The sequence below is a fragment of the Macrosteles quadrilineatus genome, unplaced genomic scaffold (genome assembly GCF_028750875.1).
Source record: "Macrosteles quadrilineatus isolate MER2022 unplaced genomic scaffold, UCM_ALF_1.0 Scaffold_8__2_contigs__length_117827958, whole genome shotgun sequence".
In the NCBI taxonomy this organism is placed as follows: Eukaryota; Metazoa; Arthropoda; class Insecta; order Hemiptera; family Cicadellidae; genus Macrosteles; species Macrosteles quadrilineatus.
Genome location: NW_026542601.1, coordinates 61,920,168 through 61,938,318, shown reverse-complemented (window position 1 = coordinate 61,938,318; position 18,151 = coordinate 61,920,168). Strand labels below are relative to the sequence as shown.

The 18,151-nt window shown below is 36.0% G+C and overlaps 1 protein-coding gene across 2 annotated transcripts in view; it reads left to right on the top strand.

Annotated features, from left to right (window-relative positions):
* Nucleotides 1-16,637, top strand: part of LOC128999746 (probable chitinase 10) — a 74,767-nt gene extending 58,130 nt beyond the window's left edge. For both annotated transcript variants that reach the window (XM_054426404.1, XM_054426405.1), the window contains 16 exons: nt 793-986; nt 2,670-2,907; nt 3,542-3,721; nt 4,176-4,299; nt 5,010-5,110; nt 6,417-6,625; nt 7,838-8,076; nt 8,703-8,896; nt 10,140-10,375; nt 11,878-12,032; nt 12,401-12,541; nt 13,066-13,213; nt 13,769-13,954; nt 14,291-14,413; nt 14,881-15,082; nt 15,364-16,637. In XM_054426404.1, coding sequence (XP_054282379.1) covers nt 793-986; nt 2,670-2,907; nt 3,542-3,721; nt 4,176-4,299; nt 5,010-5,110; nt 6,417-6,625; nt 7,838-8,076; nt 8,703-8,896; nt 10,140-10,375; nt 11,878-12,032; nt 12,401-12,541; nt 13,066-13,213; nt 13,769-13,954; nt 14,291-14,413; nt 14,881-15,082; nt 15,364-15,581 — 2,888 coding nt within the window. In that variant the 3' untranslated portion in view covers nt 15,582-16,637. The remainder of the gene's footprint in view (nt 1-792; nt 987-2,669; nt 2,908-3,541; nt 3,722-4,175; nt 4,300-5,009; nt 5,111-6,416; nt 6,626-7,837; nt 8,077-8,702; nt 8,897-10,139; nt 10,376-11,877; nt 12,033-12,400; nt 12,542-13,065; nt 13,214-13,768; nt 13,955-14,290; nt 14,414-14,880; nt 15,083-15,363) is intronic.
* Nucleotides 16,638-18,151: the final 1,514 nt, after the last annotated feature.

The window sequence follows — 18,151 nt, the reverse complement described above, 5'->3', positions numbered from 1 at the left end:
ATTCAACAATGATTAACTCAGTAAGGCTGTAATACAATATGGTAACTTGTAGATTTTACTACTGCTATTTTAAAGCCATCCCAAATACCATATAGGAGTATTTTTCATGTTAAATTTCAAAGTCAATTTTACAAAGGTAATTTTTAATAATCTTACTCAATTTGTTTAAAGTTATTTTCAAATGTTCTCAATTTTACTGAATAGTAAAATTTCCATTTTCCAAAATAGAGCACCATTAAACGTTCTGGACTTGACTGAAGTAACGTTGGTTTTGGTTTGCATTGGCGGGACGGGAGGAACTTAATTAGATACAAAGTTTAAGTTGATCTAGCAACCAGTGATTAGGCCGTCATTTAGAGTCTGTTTTGTTTTGGGATACCAAAGCATATTATTTTTTATGGCTATCAGTATCTTTTTCCGTTCTTGCTTCTTTAGTAAATACCTGCATACAATGGCCAACGACACTCTTGTCAAAGTTGTTGATGGCCAATTTATTGCTATGGTTAAGTTAAGTAATTCAAGCTAAGAATGGACTTTAGTACATCCACAATCGAATCTGGTTGACTCTGAACTCATTGGACTACTAATACTCTTTGAATTACGTGTACAATTATTTGGTATGTGAGTTTTTTCAAGTTTGATAGGTTTATTGCAGGGGAATGGAAAATATTCCCAGTAGAAAATAGTTGGTGATTGTTGACCTTATTATTAAACATGTTTAGTTAGTACATTAAATTGGCTTCTCATAACACTTATGGACATTGGTTACATTTCATATGTTTACGTTTTCAGCCGTCAGGAGAAGACTGAGGCGGCCCACGAGCGCGGCAACGAGCGCAGCAAACAAACTTAGGGGTGACCAAGAAACATCAGCGAGTGTAAACAGATTCAAGGTGAGGACGAGGGAAAGGGTGGTCCCAGCTGTGCTGCAGAGGAAATCTAGCAGCGTAGCGTCCAGCAAAGACGAGAGTAGCAGTGGATACAAGGTGAGAAACTCCTCCCAGCCTAGTAGCATTGGTTATGTATTTACAAAGATGTATAATTAATGCTAGTAGGCCTACCGTGCACTCACATGCAGAGAGAATGTTTTGGCATTGACTTCTGAGTGGCGAAGTAGACATCCCATTCATATGCACCAGCTGCAGCAATTTTTTTCTAAAAAAAGAACATAATTGAATGAGTCACAGAGTTTGCTTAAGTCTAAAATTATATTTCCAATCTTAGTTTTTGTAACTGTTTGATGTGACGTGAAGGTTATAGATGCTATGGTTAACGTTATAATACAGGATACCATCCATAAATAAACCTTGACATAAATTGATAATTAACATCATTAAACTCCATCTTTAGCGTAATTATATTCTTAAAATTGCAACAAATTTAACATGGGAATGAAATATCCCGTTTTATCCACAATCAAAGGTTCTAATTACTAATAACGGAATTCCGATTACTCCACAATATACAAAGAAGGGTACCTAATATTATATCGCACCGAAGATTCCGTGCTGCCCCTCGTCTAGCATAAAACCAAACTCGTACCTAGTTATTCAGTCTCTATTAGGCTAAACCAATTAATGACTTTACCAACTATTGCACAACACGGCAACCTTTGAAGTCATACGAAAGATTAAAAACCCATCCGTATATCAAAAGGTCAGACAGTATATTTTACTACTGTAATAATCTAAAATTGCAACTGCAAGAATAATACCATCAAAGCCTATAATTTCTGCGGACCCGATTTCAAGCCTCTCACCATGCTCGAATGAATAGTTCTTAATCATTATCATTTAACACAATATATCAAAGGCCTGATTTCGCAGCGAAGTCACTGGTGTGTGAACACCGCACTTTCGTTTTAAACCCTCTTCCTCCGCTGGAGGCAATGCAGCGGCAAGAACTGTCATTATAGTCATCATATAACCGACAGACATTATGTCAAGTGGGCCGTGGCCCGGCGTCTTGGGCTGCACAACTGTTTCATAACCTCACTTCTCACAGGTGTTGATCAGCTGTTTCACGCCTTGTTCCGAGTTCCCATTGTCCAACAATGGATCTGGTATAAACAACGTATCCTGTACAATAGAGTGTTTCCGTCCATTGATTAACGTGTTATGAAACACTTGTGATTGTAATTGAGTTGACGCGGCAGGATACTTTAAAACTGGGATGAACAAATAGCGAGTTTCCTTTCTATTGAACGACTTACAATTAAACTCCAATCGTACATCTATAAAGCATTTTTTTTCAATTTTATTGTAATTTGTTGTATGACGCATATGTGTTTTAAAATTTTTTTACGGTTGAGTTAAACTTTCCTTATTACACGAATTTTTATTCAAAAATGACAATTGAAGTTTATTTTAGCCCATGCCAAATCCACAAATAATCAATCACCTTCATAACTTTTTAATTTGGTTTGTAAAAACTAAATCTTTCTCTAGAGTTTCTTGTTTATTGCCGGTACCGGTACAATATATATTTTTTTCTGTCTGTTGGAATCATCAGATTGTTATGAATTTGAACCAGTAAGTAAATTCAGAGCCCCCATCTTGGATGGACGCCCATGTTAGGTCTACCATATGCCCGGTTACTAATAGGTAATTATTTTAGGATTCTATTTAACCCACCTAACTACAGTACACTAAATAATCACTTTGATTTAGGTTGTCTGCTATTACACCAACTGGGCCCAGTACCGTACGAAAATCGGGAAATTCGTCCCTGAAGACATTGACCCCGACCTCTGCACTCACATCATCTTTGCCTTTGGGTGGTTGAAGAAGGGTAAACTTTCAAGCTATGAGAGCAACGATGAAACCAAGGACGGCGTTCCGGGATTGTACGACAGAATCCACAACCTCAAAAAAGCCAACCCCAAGTTGAAAACATTGCTTGCCATAGGTGAGATACCTTGATACATGCTGTTATTGTTAACCTATAGCTTTGAATATGATATACGACTATCCGCAGTACTATCCTGATAATTAGACCAATTCGTAAATTACAAGGAAAAATGTGGTTCGGATTCCACTATAAACTGTAGGTCCCTTAGTTGCCATTAGCTGTATGGGCTATTAATTAACAGCTGTGTCTAAGGAACATGTCGGCCTTAGTCACTAACAAGACTACAAGATCGCGCCACTCATCCTACACTCATCCTTCACTCATATTTGGGTTAAAATACGCACATAGTGGCGTCCCCATCTTAAATAATTGATAATTGATAATTGATTGAATTGATAATTGAAGACTAATTTGTTCATTAATTGTAACAACTAAGATGATATTCGTTGTCAGCTTGCTTCGATGAGATTTGATTTGATAAGTAGGACTTAACCCTGTTAAGTGGAACTCATGGGTAATCTGTACAGTGTTGATCTCTTGATCTCTTATATATTTTCAGTTTGAACTATTTTGAAAAAAGTCCCTTCAATTTTGTCTATTTATTTGTAAATATCTTTACGCCCCTCGTAAATTAAGATTGGGCATATTACCATTACTAATATTAATAATGACAAACTTTGGACCCTAACAGGAGGATGGTCTTTTGGAACACAGAGGTTCAAGGAACTAGCAGCCACGAGATACTCTCGCCAAACATTCATCTACTCAGCCATCCCCTTCCTGCGAGCAAGGCACTTTGATGGTCTGGACATCGACTGGGAGTACCCCAAGGGAACAGACGACAAGAAGAACTACGTCTTGCTGCTCAAGGGTTAGTTTTGTTTCACAGTGATAGTGTGGGAGTGCCGATGGAGACCAGGTCAAGTCCCTTCAAACGCACGCACCCCACAGGTCTCCATCAGCACTCCCGTTTTGCTACCACTGTACTCCTCCAGTGATTAAGGAGCACTCAATTGAAGTAACTCCTTTCCAACATAAACATATTAACTAAGGGATGAAGGCAAATATGTGAATTAATTTATAAATGTAGACGTGTGAGACTTCAATCCAATGGGGAAAATTTTAATAAATCAATGCTTTTACTTCTAGTGATGTAGTGTGAGTTTCGTTACTAAAAAAATATAGACTTAATTTTATGGTTGGGATTCCTTCCAATGATCAGAAATGAAATCTATACCATTAGAATAACTTCATCAACTTGTATCAAGATAAACAGATGTACCGGTACTCAATTATTTACTAAAATGTATGTTGCAATGTTTCAGAACTGAGGGAGGCTTTCGAAGCAGAAGCACAGGAGAAGAAGAAGGCTCGTTTGTTGTTGTCTGCAGCCGTTCCTGTTGGTCCCGACAATGTGAAAGGAGGATATGATGTGCCTGCTGTTGCCAGGTCTGTAGTAAATAAATGTAATAGTTTAGACAACTTTTCACAGCTAGCTGTACAACTAAGCATTGTTCAATTGACACTGAAACAGTGTTTTATAGTTTTAAATATACTAGTTGTTCTTCCGGCTTTTCGCAACGGGGCAAGAATACTTAAGAAAATAATGTGGGTCTCTAAATCCAATTTGCAATTCCACACTTACTATGGATCTCTTTTTATCTTGAACAGTAGAACCTCACCAACTTGACAGTCTGTGTAACTCGAGAGTCAACAGCTGACAGGGCGCATGCAAAAAAAAACAATTTTCCTAGAACATTTAGTTTTAATCTAACATTTAATATTTGCCATTTCTTTGAAGAGTGCTTACTCTATATATGAAAATAATCATGTAAGCATTAAATTTATATATAAAAATTAGTCTGTTATGAATATATAATTATTAAAGCCCATTAAATATTTCAATGTTCAATGACAGTGTTGCATTAGAAAGTAAACTATTCTACCAAGTGTAACCTGTTGTCGTAACTCCACAATGTCTTACTGTTTATAATGGAAAAGACTTAAAATGCTGCACTTTCTTTATGTTCTTTTCCTATGGATATTTTAAAAATATGTACTCGACCATCTGACCATACTTTGTCAAAACAGCATTTGTGTTAGGAGTTTTCTTGAGTGGGTTCTTAAAAGTGTGATTTTTACATCGTTTTCTTCCACAGCTACCTGGATTTCATTAACTTGATGGCTTATGACTTCCACGGCAAGTGGGAACGTGAGACGGGCCACAACGCACCACTGTACTCTCCGTCCAGCGACTCAGGTACGGATTGTGTTAAAGTTGGTTATGATTGCTTGAATGTATTTTATGTAAATTGATCTACCAACATCGAAAAACCTAAGTTTGTACAAGGGCCTGGAATTGTTCACCAACTTGAAAAATAAAGATAAAGACAGAAAAAATAGTATAAAATATTGATGGATGGTTAGTTTCTCAGTGTAAGTAGATTGTTTATCTTTGTTAGCTTTGTAGCATTCCAAAATAGATCATTAAAGTTGGCTATAGTTTTGATGGTACACCTTATCAGCATTGTTTTTGAGAAATATTGTTTATCACCTGAGCTATGGCCTTTTAGTTGTGTAATTCTTAACAATGTGTAACTGCAAAGAGAGACTATCTAATTCTTAACTGCATTTCATCTTTGAATAAGTAACTTTTTTAAGTCAGGTTTTGTGATAGTGAACACAAATATTGACACAAAAAATTACTCAAGAGATTGATTATTGCCCTGTGATAATTAGTAGTATTTCATTGGCTCCCACATGGCGGCAGTTTCCTCTTATCTTGACAACATTTTAATTACATTATATACATAATACATTACAGTTTTGTAAATAGAATAATTTTAAACAAGAGGTTCTACCCGCGAATTCACGGGTGTACAGAAGCCACCATTAAATTAATTTTATCAACTTTGACTTTATATTTCATGTAAAGGGCCCAAGTTCGAAAAAAAATGTCATCTAAAAGGATGTTAAAAGCAGTGGAACCTTCATACCTTACGTCCTGAGGTGGCCAAGGTGGGTACGGTTGTACCTGAACTCGCTTCTCTCTTTCACGACGTCTTTAATACTTTACTTTCAATGAAATGGCGACCTGTTAAAGATCGGTGACAACCTCTTGGAACGAACAACAAACATGGTTTGTTAATCTCATATTCATCATGTATCGGACACCTTTAATCATTCACTTGTATCAAACAGCTAGAAATAGCTTCACCGTCCATTCAACGCACTTCTTTTAAGAACATAAAACTAAATAATAAAATAAGTAAACAAAATTGTAAACAAGGAACTATATTGTTAATTGGATTGGCCAGCTGTTGTTCACCAAATTAATCAAATGGCGTTAACTTCCAAAACATGCAAGGCGTAGCCCTTTGGAAATCAGCCTGCGGGGCACAGCCCTAAGGGAGTTCGTCCATATCAATACTTTTCGGCAAATCTACACTTTCTAAGCTTCATTTTGATATGCCATATGCCTATATTTTTATTTGGTAAACGACCTTAACCGTTTACATAAAATTTGATTGTATCACTTTAATAATATAATAGATTATTCATTTCAGAATGGCGTAAGCAACTGAGTGTAGACAATGCAGCCAAGATGTGGGTTCGACTTGGAGCCCCTAAGGACAAGCTTGTTATCGGAATGCCCACTTACGGCCGAACATTCACTCTGTCCAACACCAACAACTTCAAGGTTAACTCTCCAGCCAGTGGTGGTGGAAAGGCTGGTGAATACACCAAAGAGGCAGGCTTCTTGGCATATTACGAGGTAAGACATGGGTCACATTCCAAAATCAGCCAAATTATTGTAAATTTCTGAAGAAAAAACAATGCTACGAATCTCACGTTTACAAGCTCAAGATTGATACCATAAAAGTTGATAATTAACCTTATCCAAAACCTTTGTCATATTATCCAGTCTTCTACATTATATGATTCTCCAGCCTTCCTCAGCTGTTCCGAATCTCTTCCAGTCTTCACTCTTCACATGTTTCAACCATCTCTCTTTTGGGATTATGTCCTTCAATACGAAAGAAGATTGTCGTGTTATTGCAAACATCATACTTTGCAACTTAACTTGATCGGCAACATGTTCATCTTGAATAATAGTCAATATACCACTAGCTCATTTGATCCTTGTACACTTTAACTTCATATCAGCTCTTAAACATTACAAGTAAACAGCCCTAAAAGTTTACTTTGACTTTAAAAAGGGCTAGTATTGAATTATTGTTGGGATATTCTTTTTATTTTCTTACATTTTGTAATGTTTGTACCTTGGTTGGAAAGTATGATACAGATGTCCAATTTTACACTTTTAAAACACAGCCTCACTTAAGTGTGATTACATTGTAATACTGTACATAGTTACTTTTCCACTTTGCTCAATTAAAAAAAAATGTCTTGAGTTGTATTTAGGTAAACATTAGCAAACCTTAGAAAATCAAGTGTGTATCGTTCAGTTAGGTGTGTTGATTTATACTCATACAAGTTGAATTCCTCTCATTAGGGAATTCAACACTGATGTTTTGAAAATTTACCTGTTGTGTTAAAAGTCAAATTCACAGACTGCATCCCTTGTGAAGACTTGAACTTGTCTTGCAGTTACACCACCAGTTTGGTTTTGGAATCATTAACATAAGTTTCTACTGGATGTTTCTGGAATTTTTGTAAGCATGGTTTTGTTACTACAACAAAGAGAAGTCAAGTTAAATTAGCTAAAATTGGATCACCATTATTAAAATCATAGTTTTAACCTTTGATTTTATATCTGACACATTGTAGTCTCTAAGTATATGTCAATAAATTCTATTGTCTAATTTCCGTATCCATTCTGATTCTCAATCTTAGGTTGAAGAGTAAATTTATCCATTTGATTCACTCAATTAATTATTCATTATTGACTGAAGTTCTTGACATGACAGTGTGACTAACCAAACAGAATTAATCCAAAGCCTACATTTACCCACTACTTTTCTAGGTTTGTGAGATGCTGCGGAACGGAGCCACTTACATCTGGGATGATGAGATGAAGGTCCCCTACGCAATAATGGGCGACCAGTGGGTGGGCTTTGATGACGAGCGGAGCATCCGGCACAAGATGGGATGGATCAAGGAGAACGGCTACGGGGGTGCCATGGTGTGGACAGTGGACATGGACGATTTCTCTGGAACTGTATGCGGAGGCGATGTCAAATACCCGCTGATTGGAGCTATGAGGTAGGAACTAGATGCAATCATTTCTGGAGTAACAACAGAACTGAAGACAATAGTGTGACCTAAATTCATTGATTGTGGGTTCAAAGAGAAGCCCCTTCAATATAATTGAATGAAGAATGAGGGAAAATTGGTGGGTTGTTGTTGCTGTATGCCAACGATGAATGAGGATACGAAGGACACTAATACAGTAGTAAAAATGACAAAAAATATGAAATGCATTGTTTTATTTAACTCTCACCAATGTATCAGTCGCCACAACAAGATTTTTTTTGTTTTTCAGTTTAAAATGTTTGATAATAACATAAAAAGATCCAAATATTTACCCAGCTAAGTTATTGTGTAATTTTGCAAGTAATCCCATTAGCATTTTGAAAGTTTTAGGGGACGGACCATTTCCTAATCTGTTTACTATCTGATGTCGACCTTTTGTTAGATACCTTCAGTAGCCCAATAACAAAATGTCAACTTGGTTCAGAATCTATCACACCCAACCAGCTGTCATGAGTTTTTACATACAGCCCTCTAGCCACTCTGCCACCAGAACCATTAATAGTTTACTATCAATACCTTACAATATATTTTCTGAAGTATTTTAAGGTAGAACTTTTACAATGTACATTTTGCAGGGAGGAGCTGCGAGGTATCAAGCGAGGACCGAATGCGCAAGACATTGACTGGAGCAAGGTAGCCAACTCTGTAGCTCTGGAGACTGTCACCAAGCCTGTGCCTATCAAGATCCCGGTCAGTGAGCTGCTTAACAAGGTGAAGGGAGTCAAGCCTGCGACCACCTCTCTACAGGTCACATCCATCAACAAGAATGGTGAGGACATGGTTACAGTTCCCCAAAACTTTTTGGCCCTTAAAGATGAATATTCAGTAGACACAGTAATTGCCTACTGAAAGAAGTAGACTGGCTAGGTTGCTGAGTGGTTATATCGCTCATCTAACAAACAAAATGTTGCTGGAACGATCCTGAGAAAAGTCGGTAGCTTTTTTATGGTAAACTGGACCCAGCTGTCCGTGATCATTGGGCTTTAAATTAATGACCTGACTGATGCTTGCTGGTACAGCTGATCTTAGTCAGTAACAAAGCTACACAGATCAACTCACTCCATTCTACACTCATCCATTACTCATATTTGGGTTGAAATATGCACATAGGTGGTGTCCCCATCTAATTGATAATGATAATGATAATTAATTATTAATTTTAGGACTTCAGCTGTTAAAAACAACTGTTATTGCAAAAATAGCTGAAATACTGCTAAAATTGTTCGAAGGAGTATCAATCGGTATCAGTCTATATAATTTTTTCGTGTTGTATTGTAACGTTTCTGTATGCCTGACGTCAGCAAAAATTACTCACAAACACTGCCAAAGGCGTTCAGATGGGTTATTCACTGTAAAAACACTCTTGGATTAATGCATTTGATCACATTTATTATTAAATGTGCTGGGTTCATAAGTACCAGTATCAGTTTATGCAAATTTCCTCGCCTGAATATTATTCATAATATATTCACCACAGATAAGAAAGTCTACTAAAAAGTTTACTTTCACTGTTACGAAGAAGAGGATGGATTTTGTCCTAAACTTTTTGCCTATTGATAACTTTGAATTTTTGTCCCAATACAGCAGGCTACAACTGGTAATGAAACAATGGGGACAACCAAACTGAATGCTTTATGTAGAGACCATAAAAAGTAGATATTAACGATCTAGTTAATTTTGATCATTTTCAGCATCCTAATTTTTTTACTAATTAAATGAAAACTTGTGGTTTATTATAATGGAAAATATTTTGTTGTTGCGGTTTTTCTCTTTAATATGAGTGAACTTTTTGTAATTTTTCTGAGAACAATTGGGATAATGTATAAGTTTTCACTGTTGAAGTACTACCGTATAGAAAATTGAATAATGTAATCTGGCCATTTAAAAATCATATTGTAGGTACAATATAGAGTAATTTAATGAACTTGGAGTAAAACTGTACTGAACCTATGGCAATGACCGTATAGGATTAAGTTTGTTTAATATATCTACAATCAGCTGATTGATTACAGAGCGACCAGCCCAGGTGTTCTGTTACATGACCAGCTGGTCCAAGAAGCGTCCAGGCGCTGGTAGGTTCACCCCGGACAATATAGATGCTTCACTCTGTACCCATGTGATCTACGCCTTCGCTGCACTGAAGGATCACAAGCTGGCAGAGGCTGAAGACAAGGAGAAGGAGGAGGAGAGCGAAGGAGAGAGATACAAGCAGGTGGTTGCGCTGAGGGAGAAGAATCCTGACCTTAAGGTGAGTTGGGAGAATAAATTTGAGCTTACGGTGAGTTAAGTCAAGAGAGGGTAACCCTATGATTTTAAATTGAGCTGAACCTTTGAATTGGCCGAGAAAAATCTGATTTTAAGGTACCGTAACTTGAGAGGAACAAAATCTGTTGTTATCTTAAGCTGGGAGAGACAATCTGATTTTAAGGTGAGATGAAGAAGAACCATGATTTATAGGTGATCACGGTGATTTGATCAAAAGAGAAGAACCCTATGGTTGAATTAAGTTCAGGGAGAAGAAATCTGACATCAAGGGAAGTAAGAATACCTTAAGAATCCCCCCCAAGAAGAAAATCCCTGATTTAAACACATTAATAAGTTGAGGGAGAAGAATTCTGAGCTCTTATTAAGTCAAGTCAAAGACAAAGTCAAATGATTAGATTATTATGATTAACTAGTAGAAGTTGAGTGAAAATAACACACCCCCCATCATCAGATAGAGGAATTGTGCCTTATTTTATTTATTTTATTTTATTTATTGAGCGGAGCGAGCGAAGCGAGCGTAGCTCTTTGGGATCAACTTCAATGCAACAAATAAAGCAACATCACTCAATAACGGCAGAACACATTTCAGCTAAACTTAACAAGATTACTTAGACTAATAGCGAGATGGTTAATAAACAAACAAATTTCAATTAGATAATGCTAATGCAATTTAAAACGAACTTAAAATTTCCAAATTTTAACATTAAGCTTATGGGACTAAAGTAGCCATATGACAGTTTTTTGTTTACAAGAAAAATGTAAACAAGAGAATCATAAGGTATTTATGAACTTTCTAGACTTTTCTTTTAAACGTTTTTAAACCATGAACCTATTTGTGTTGCCAGCTGATTAGAAACAGCCAATGTTAGAAATCAGGATTTAATAAGCGATATATTGAACCGAATCGAAATCGATATTTAATCCGATAATACATCATAGGTTATATTATGTTGAATTACATCGACGGTGCAATAAGTTATTACACTTATTAATAAAACGCAGATTGAACACTGATCTAATTTAGGCATGTGGGGAAGGTAGGTCGGGGTTTATGAGTATTCGTGACTACATTAAGTGTTTTGAAGTACCGGCAAGGTTAGATTAGGAAGGTAAAGTGTAGGTTATAGGTAATTGATCGAGTTGTTTATTTGTGTTGCACCAAATTAACTGATAATATTTTCCTGGTCAAAACTACCATAATGTACTTTTGGAAGAGGTATCTGAATAACAAGATGTAGTAAAAACAAATCTGAATTATTATAATTTTAAACAATAAAACCAGCATTAGTACATCTATTGACTTTTTTACATTTAGTTACTAATACAAATATCAAATCACGTTTGTTCCGCTCAACTGGCTTTCACCTCTCTGAAAGCAACCCTAGTATATATTATTTCCTTTTCTGTTTTTATTGAGTTACAATTTAAATGGTTTGCCGTCTCCTTGTCATAATCAGAGGCATTCAAGATCACTTTCCATTCTAGATCCTCCTGGCCATTGGAGGTTGGGCGTTTGGCTCGTCTCCCTTCAGAGAACTGACCAGCAACGTGTTCAGAATGAACCAGTTTGTCTACGAAGCCATCGAGTTCCTGCGAGAGTACAAGTTTAATGGATTAGATGTTGACTGGGAGTACCCTAGGTGAGTGTACTGCAATCAGTAAAGTTTGGGACAACTTATGTGTAAATATATCTCACAGAAAGTAGGTGTAAGTAAGTAAACATTTTATTGTATCAATTACGACAACTATTATGATATATCAGACAACAGGGTTGAAAGTATTAATACATTGTACAAATAAATACACAAACACTATAGCTTTTAATTTGTACAAAACTTGTATATCATGACAGGTAACTGGATTGGTCAAGAAGAAAAGAAAAATTACAGTGCAATAACTTACAACACTGTCAGTTTCTTCTGGTAGGCTGTAGCGCTCTCAAGAGAGTGGTGAGTTGTGTCCAGCTTGGTGGTTATTGGTCACAGTTCATGTGCTGTTTTTTCACCAGGGGAGCTGACGACAGAGCAAGCTATGTAAACCTATTGAAGGAGCTGCGTATGGCATTTGAAGGAGAAGCCAAGAGTTCTGGCCAGCCAAGATTGTTACTGACAGCAGCAGTGCCAGCCAGCTTCGAGGCTATTGCCGCTGGGTATGTAGATTGTTTAGTTTTGTATTCAAGAAGTTCCAGCAATAGCTATATCTCATTCCTTTCCGACTAGTCCTCATCTATTTTCTTTAATCCCTCCCTTTCCCCCTTTGCAGTTCCTCTTCAACTACTTTATCGGCCATCTTCCTCCTCTCTTATCCACGTCCCTCCACCTTCATTAATTAAATTATTTTACTTCTCCTTGTCATTATCAAAAGGTTTGCCTTCTTCTTGTCATAATCAGAGGCATTCAAGATGGTCATTCATCCACCTTCATCTAGATCTTCTTGTGGTCTCCTTCCTGATCAAGTATGTGATTTGATTATATTTCCAAATCAATAATCTATTCAGTGGTTTTAGGTGCCTTCATTTTGTTCAGTCTGTCATTCATATTATGTTAGTCTAAACCTAAAGGAAATTTTACTTGTCTGAAATTACATTTTGTGGTTTCATTTTGATGTTAATATCTATTTGTGGTTTGGGCCACAAATAACTGGTTATATTGACTAATTTTATTGGTTTTGTAGTTACGACGTGCCTGAGATCGCTAAGTACCTGGACTTCATCAATGTGATGACTTACGATTTCCACGGACAGTGGGAACGCCAAGTTGGTCACAACTCACCGCTCTACCCTCTTGAGAGTGCTACAGCCTACCAGAAAAAACTGACAGTTGTAAGTTATAGCACTCTAACAGTTTTTTATGGCTTTCTTTAATTCTGTTTAGTTGTAATTAATTTTTTGCTTTCCTTCTCTTAGCTTTTTTTAATGCCATACACATATTTTCTATATAAAGTTTGTTTTAGTTAATCCACCTATTCTTAAACTATGACAACAGTTTTGAACAATGGTTATCAAGTTCCACAATCACGGTTTTTATTAGAAGAGTAGATCTATGGACAGAATATTGTGTTAATCATTGAGAAAGAATAGTTTTGCACTAGTTGCACTACTTTAACAGTGAATTCTGACTTAGAGCACTCTAAAAAGTAAAAGTAAAATCAAAGCTAAATGGTGTGACCTAGGTTTGTAGACTAAACTTGTCATGTTTGACCATTGAAATGAATGGACTCAATGGTTTCTTATTTTGAAGTAGAATCTATTCAAATATTTTTAAAATTGAGAACCCAATTCAATTACCCCTAGTTGTATACAAGCTAAAATTAGGTATAAAATCAATAAACCTTAATATGTTGTCTTAAAATTGTATTGATTGTTGTGTGTTTGCAGGACTACAGTGCCAGGGAGTGGGTAAAGCAAGGCGCACCTAAGGAGAAGCTGATGATTGGAATGCCGACCTACGGACGATCCTTCAGTCTCGTTGACCCAACCAAGTTTGACATTGGGGCACCTGCCTCAGGTGGGGGTACTCCGGGCAAGTACACCGGGGAAGCTGGCTTCATGAGCTACTACGAGGTTGGTAGTTGTGATCACACTAAGTTATTTTGTTTCAGTAACATATCATCAAACATTTAGATTGATAAGATTGTTTGGTATCTCTGATTGGTGGCCAAGTAATGTGTCATCCATTATTGTGGTACTGTGGTAATAGGGGATGGTTAAAGTTAAGGTACAGGCTGAGGGAATGAAAATTGTGCTTTATGAGTTTTTAACATTTTATTAAAAACTTACCATTTAAACTGTGAGAAAAGATATTTTAATTTATCACAGTAATTTTACTCTTTATTTTATTCTCTCATGGCATTTATATTTACTAGTTGAATATTTTCTCAAAACTTTTTCCCATTGTAGGTTTGTGATTTCCTCCATGGAGAGAACACCACTCTAGTCTGGGACAACGAACAGCAAGTTCCATTCGCATACCGAGGAGACCAGTGGGTCGGCTTTGATGATGAGAGATCACTCAAGACCAAGGTACAATGCAAAATTCTTTTACAGATTAATGTTTTACACTAATGTATGGATGGATATTTGCAAAGACATTAACTCACCATTACATTAATCTGTAATATTATCGACTGAGCCCCCAGCTCATCAATACCAAATTTCACTTCTACTTCTCAAATTATCACTTTTTTTAAGAGGTTGGTGGCCTCTTCTAACCTTGCATTTGCCCATCCACATAGACTACAGATCTGTGCGTGGAATGTATCCAGCAAAGCAAGGGGTGAGCCGGTACAGTACAAAGGTGAACTGTACTGATAAAATGTTTGTGACAGTGACCAGGATCCAAACCCACGATATCACTGCCATGGGCCCGAAGTCCGTAACGCTACCAATTGAGCCACTGACTCACCTGGTACACTTTAAGTTAGGACAGCAAAATATCACGGTCATGATGGTTGTCTAATGAATATATCTCATTTCATTTTTCATTTCAGATGGCTTGGCTGAAGGAGGAAGGATTTGGTGGAATAATGATCTGGTCTGTAGACATGGACGACTTTAGAGGAATGTGCGGCACAGGGAAGTATCCGTTGATCAACGCAATGAAACAGGAACTGGAGGACTACAGGGTGAAACTAGAGTATGACGGACCTTTCGAGACCTCAGTATCCAGTGGACAGTACACCACCAAGGACCGTAAGTAGCTGCAGGACCCAACAAGCTCAGTAATAATAGAAGATTAGAAATTGGGAATCCTCCTTGGAAATAATACAAAAAATTCAGTATGGCTGTTAAATTATTCTTAGTCTTTGCTTAAGTGATTACAGTGGTATTTCAAAATATTTACTATAAATTAACACTTTGACTTTGAAATTGTTTATGATTTTACTATCAATATAGTCATTTTCAAAAGATTATGTCAATTTAACAAATCTTTCAAGTTTCAATGTAGTCTAACGCTCCACTGTCTGTTACAGCCACATCAGTGACATGTGAGGAGGAAGACGGCCACATATCCTACCACCCTGACAAGGCTGACTGTACCATGTACTACATGTGCGAGGGAGAACGGAAACATCACATGCCTTGTCCCAGCAACCTCGTGTTCAACCCCAACGAGAACGTCTGTGATTGGCCAGAGAACGTGGAGGGATGCACGCAACACACGCAAGCTCCGCCCACCAGTAGGAGATAGAGGAATGGAGGGGCGGGAAGGTTTTAGAGTGACGAGCGAGTTGCGTAACATGTCTTGGAAGGGTAGTATTGTCATGTCCTCTTGGATGGAAATTTCAAAATAACTGTCTATAATAGATGGTTTCGGTTTTACAGTTTTCTTAGACATTGGAGTATGAATAAAAATGTTTGAAGTTGGTCGTAGATCATTTGGAGGTATTAAAAGGTTTAAAATCTTGAAAAGTTCCGTTTGAGAGAAATCGAATTTAAAAAATAGTAATAGTTAGGGGGATTTTTTTCCATACATTTTTAACATTTTGTGTTTTTACGATTTCATGCAATTAAACATGAATTGAAATGGTATTTTTTGGTTTTAGTAAATAAAATAAAATAAAAACTATTATATAACATTGAAAAATGGAATTTTATGTCTGATGATTATCAACAAATAGTTTATTTGCGCTAGAATTGCATTTAAAAATTCAATATAATACCTTTATTGCAATAACTGCGGCTTTTTGAGTTCTTCGTTCTTATGTGCCTTAAGAAAGTTGAGTTTAACTTTTGCAAAAACAATTTTTTGGGACTATTCTTTCACAAGCTTTTATCAGAAATATTGAGGAATAAAATTGCAAATGGTTAGAAGAGAACAGTGTGCCATGGATGAGTAGTTAAGATAAAACTCGATGCTCAACAAACCTACTGAAGATTTCCCGCACACCCTAAGCAAAACTTGTACAAATGTGTGTAGATTATATATTGTTTTGTATAAAACTGGAATTGTTGCGTTTTACAAAAATGTAAACCTTAAGTAAATTAATTGTAAAATAATTTATGTCAAAGTGTTTGTGATCTTTTTTTAACTATCTTGAATTCATTACCATAGCTCCTTTTATACGTTTATATTTATTTCATTTTGCATCCCTATGGATTACGCTGATTAATGTTGAAAATTGTTTTGTATTAGGAGCTTAGGCCTCAGTTGTGATGATTTACCATGCATTATCCGTACCATAATATATTGTTTATGAAAGATATATGTGTAAATATTCTTATATATAAAAAGTAGTAAAGACTTTGTTTTTGTTTTTATTTAATTTTTACCCTATACTATAAATAGGCTACTTGGTTAAGATATGATGTAGCAGGATTCTTATATTAATGTTTTATCCATCCAGCTCTATGTTGGTGACATGTATCTGTTAAACAGTTTATAGAAAACTACAATATAATATGTTTTCATATTAAAATCATCTGCAGGTCTCTGTGCGGGGGTATTTATTTATTTTATGGTTTTGACTGAATTGAAACAGGTAAGCTGGTCCTATTGGTGTTCTGTTTTAACTGAAATGGTGACTAAAACGCCCAAATGATTTACAAACACTGTTAAAAATTTCCCCAGGCCCAAAAGTTATATGGAATTTGGGTTTCAAAGATGGTTGGGTTGTGGAGAAGTACACTGTATTTGTTGTCTACCATACAATGATAACTGTGGCTACTTATCTTATATACTAAAAAACTTTTGCAATCTTATGACAGCTAGCCTGACCATACTACTGGACCAAATTACATGCTGTTGGTACCAAATGAAAGATATTTTTCTGTAGATCTGCAGAATCCCTTTATAAATTTTAAAAAGGCTCAAAAATATGCACGAAAAATGAATTTAAAATTTTTAAAATTAACATGGACCTTCGTATGGGTTGCCATGTTGGTGACGAAATATCAACAAAATATAAACAGACAATCAAAACAAATGGAAGAAATTCCAATCACATGTTTTATTTACAGCGTGGGGTGAAAATGAGAAGTTTGCACAATACATACTTTTGGTCAAGTTTTCAACCACGGGGCGAGCTCTCGTCTTGTATTAAAAAACTTTTGCAAAACTTATGACAGCTAGCCTGGACCGAATTATAAACGGTTGGTACCAAATGAAAAATATTTTCCTGTGTAGATGTGCAGAATCCCTTTATAAATTAAAATAGACTCAAAAATAAGCACGAAAAATTAATTTGAAATAAAAAAAATCAACATGGGCCTTATTATGGGTTGCCATGCTGGTGAAAAAATAACAAAAAAAAATATAAACAGAAAATCAAAACAAATTCCAATCACATGTTTTATTTACAGTGTGGGGTGGAAATAGAGAAGTTTGCACAATACATATTTTTGGTCGAGTTTTCGACCACGGGCAAGCTCTAGTCTATATATTAATAGGCAAGCATATTTCTTTAAAAAAATTTTTCTCAGCTCATGCACAGCGAAAATCAACTCATACTGTTGGAAAAATGTGCAGAATCCCTTCATAAATTAAAATAAACTTTAAAATAAGCACAAAAAATGACTTAAAAATTTAAATAAATTAACATGGACCTTATGGGTTGCCATGCTGATGACAAAATAAGAACACAATATAAACCAAAAATCAAATAAACGGAAGAAATTCCAATCCCATGTTTTATTTACCAAGTAGAGAAGTCTGTACATTACATATTTTTTTGTCAAGTTTCGACCTCTAATTTAATTAATTAAATACTTATTTAACTAATTTAATTTAAATTATTTCGTTTTGGATGTAAAAAATATATA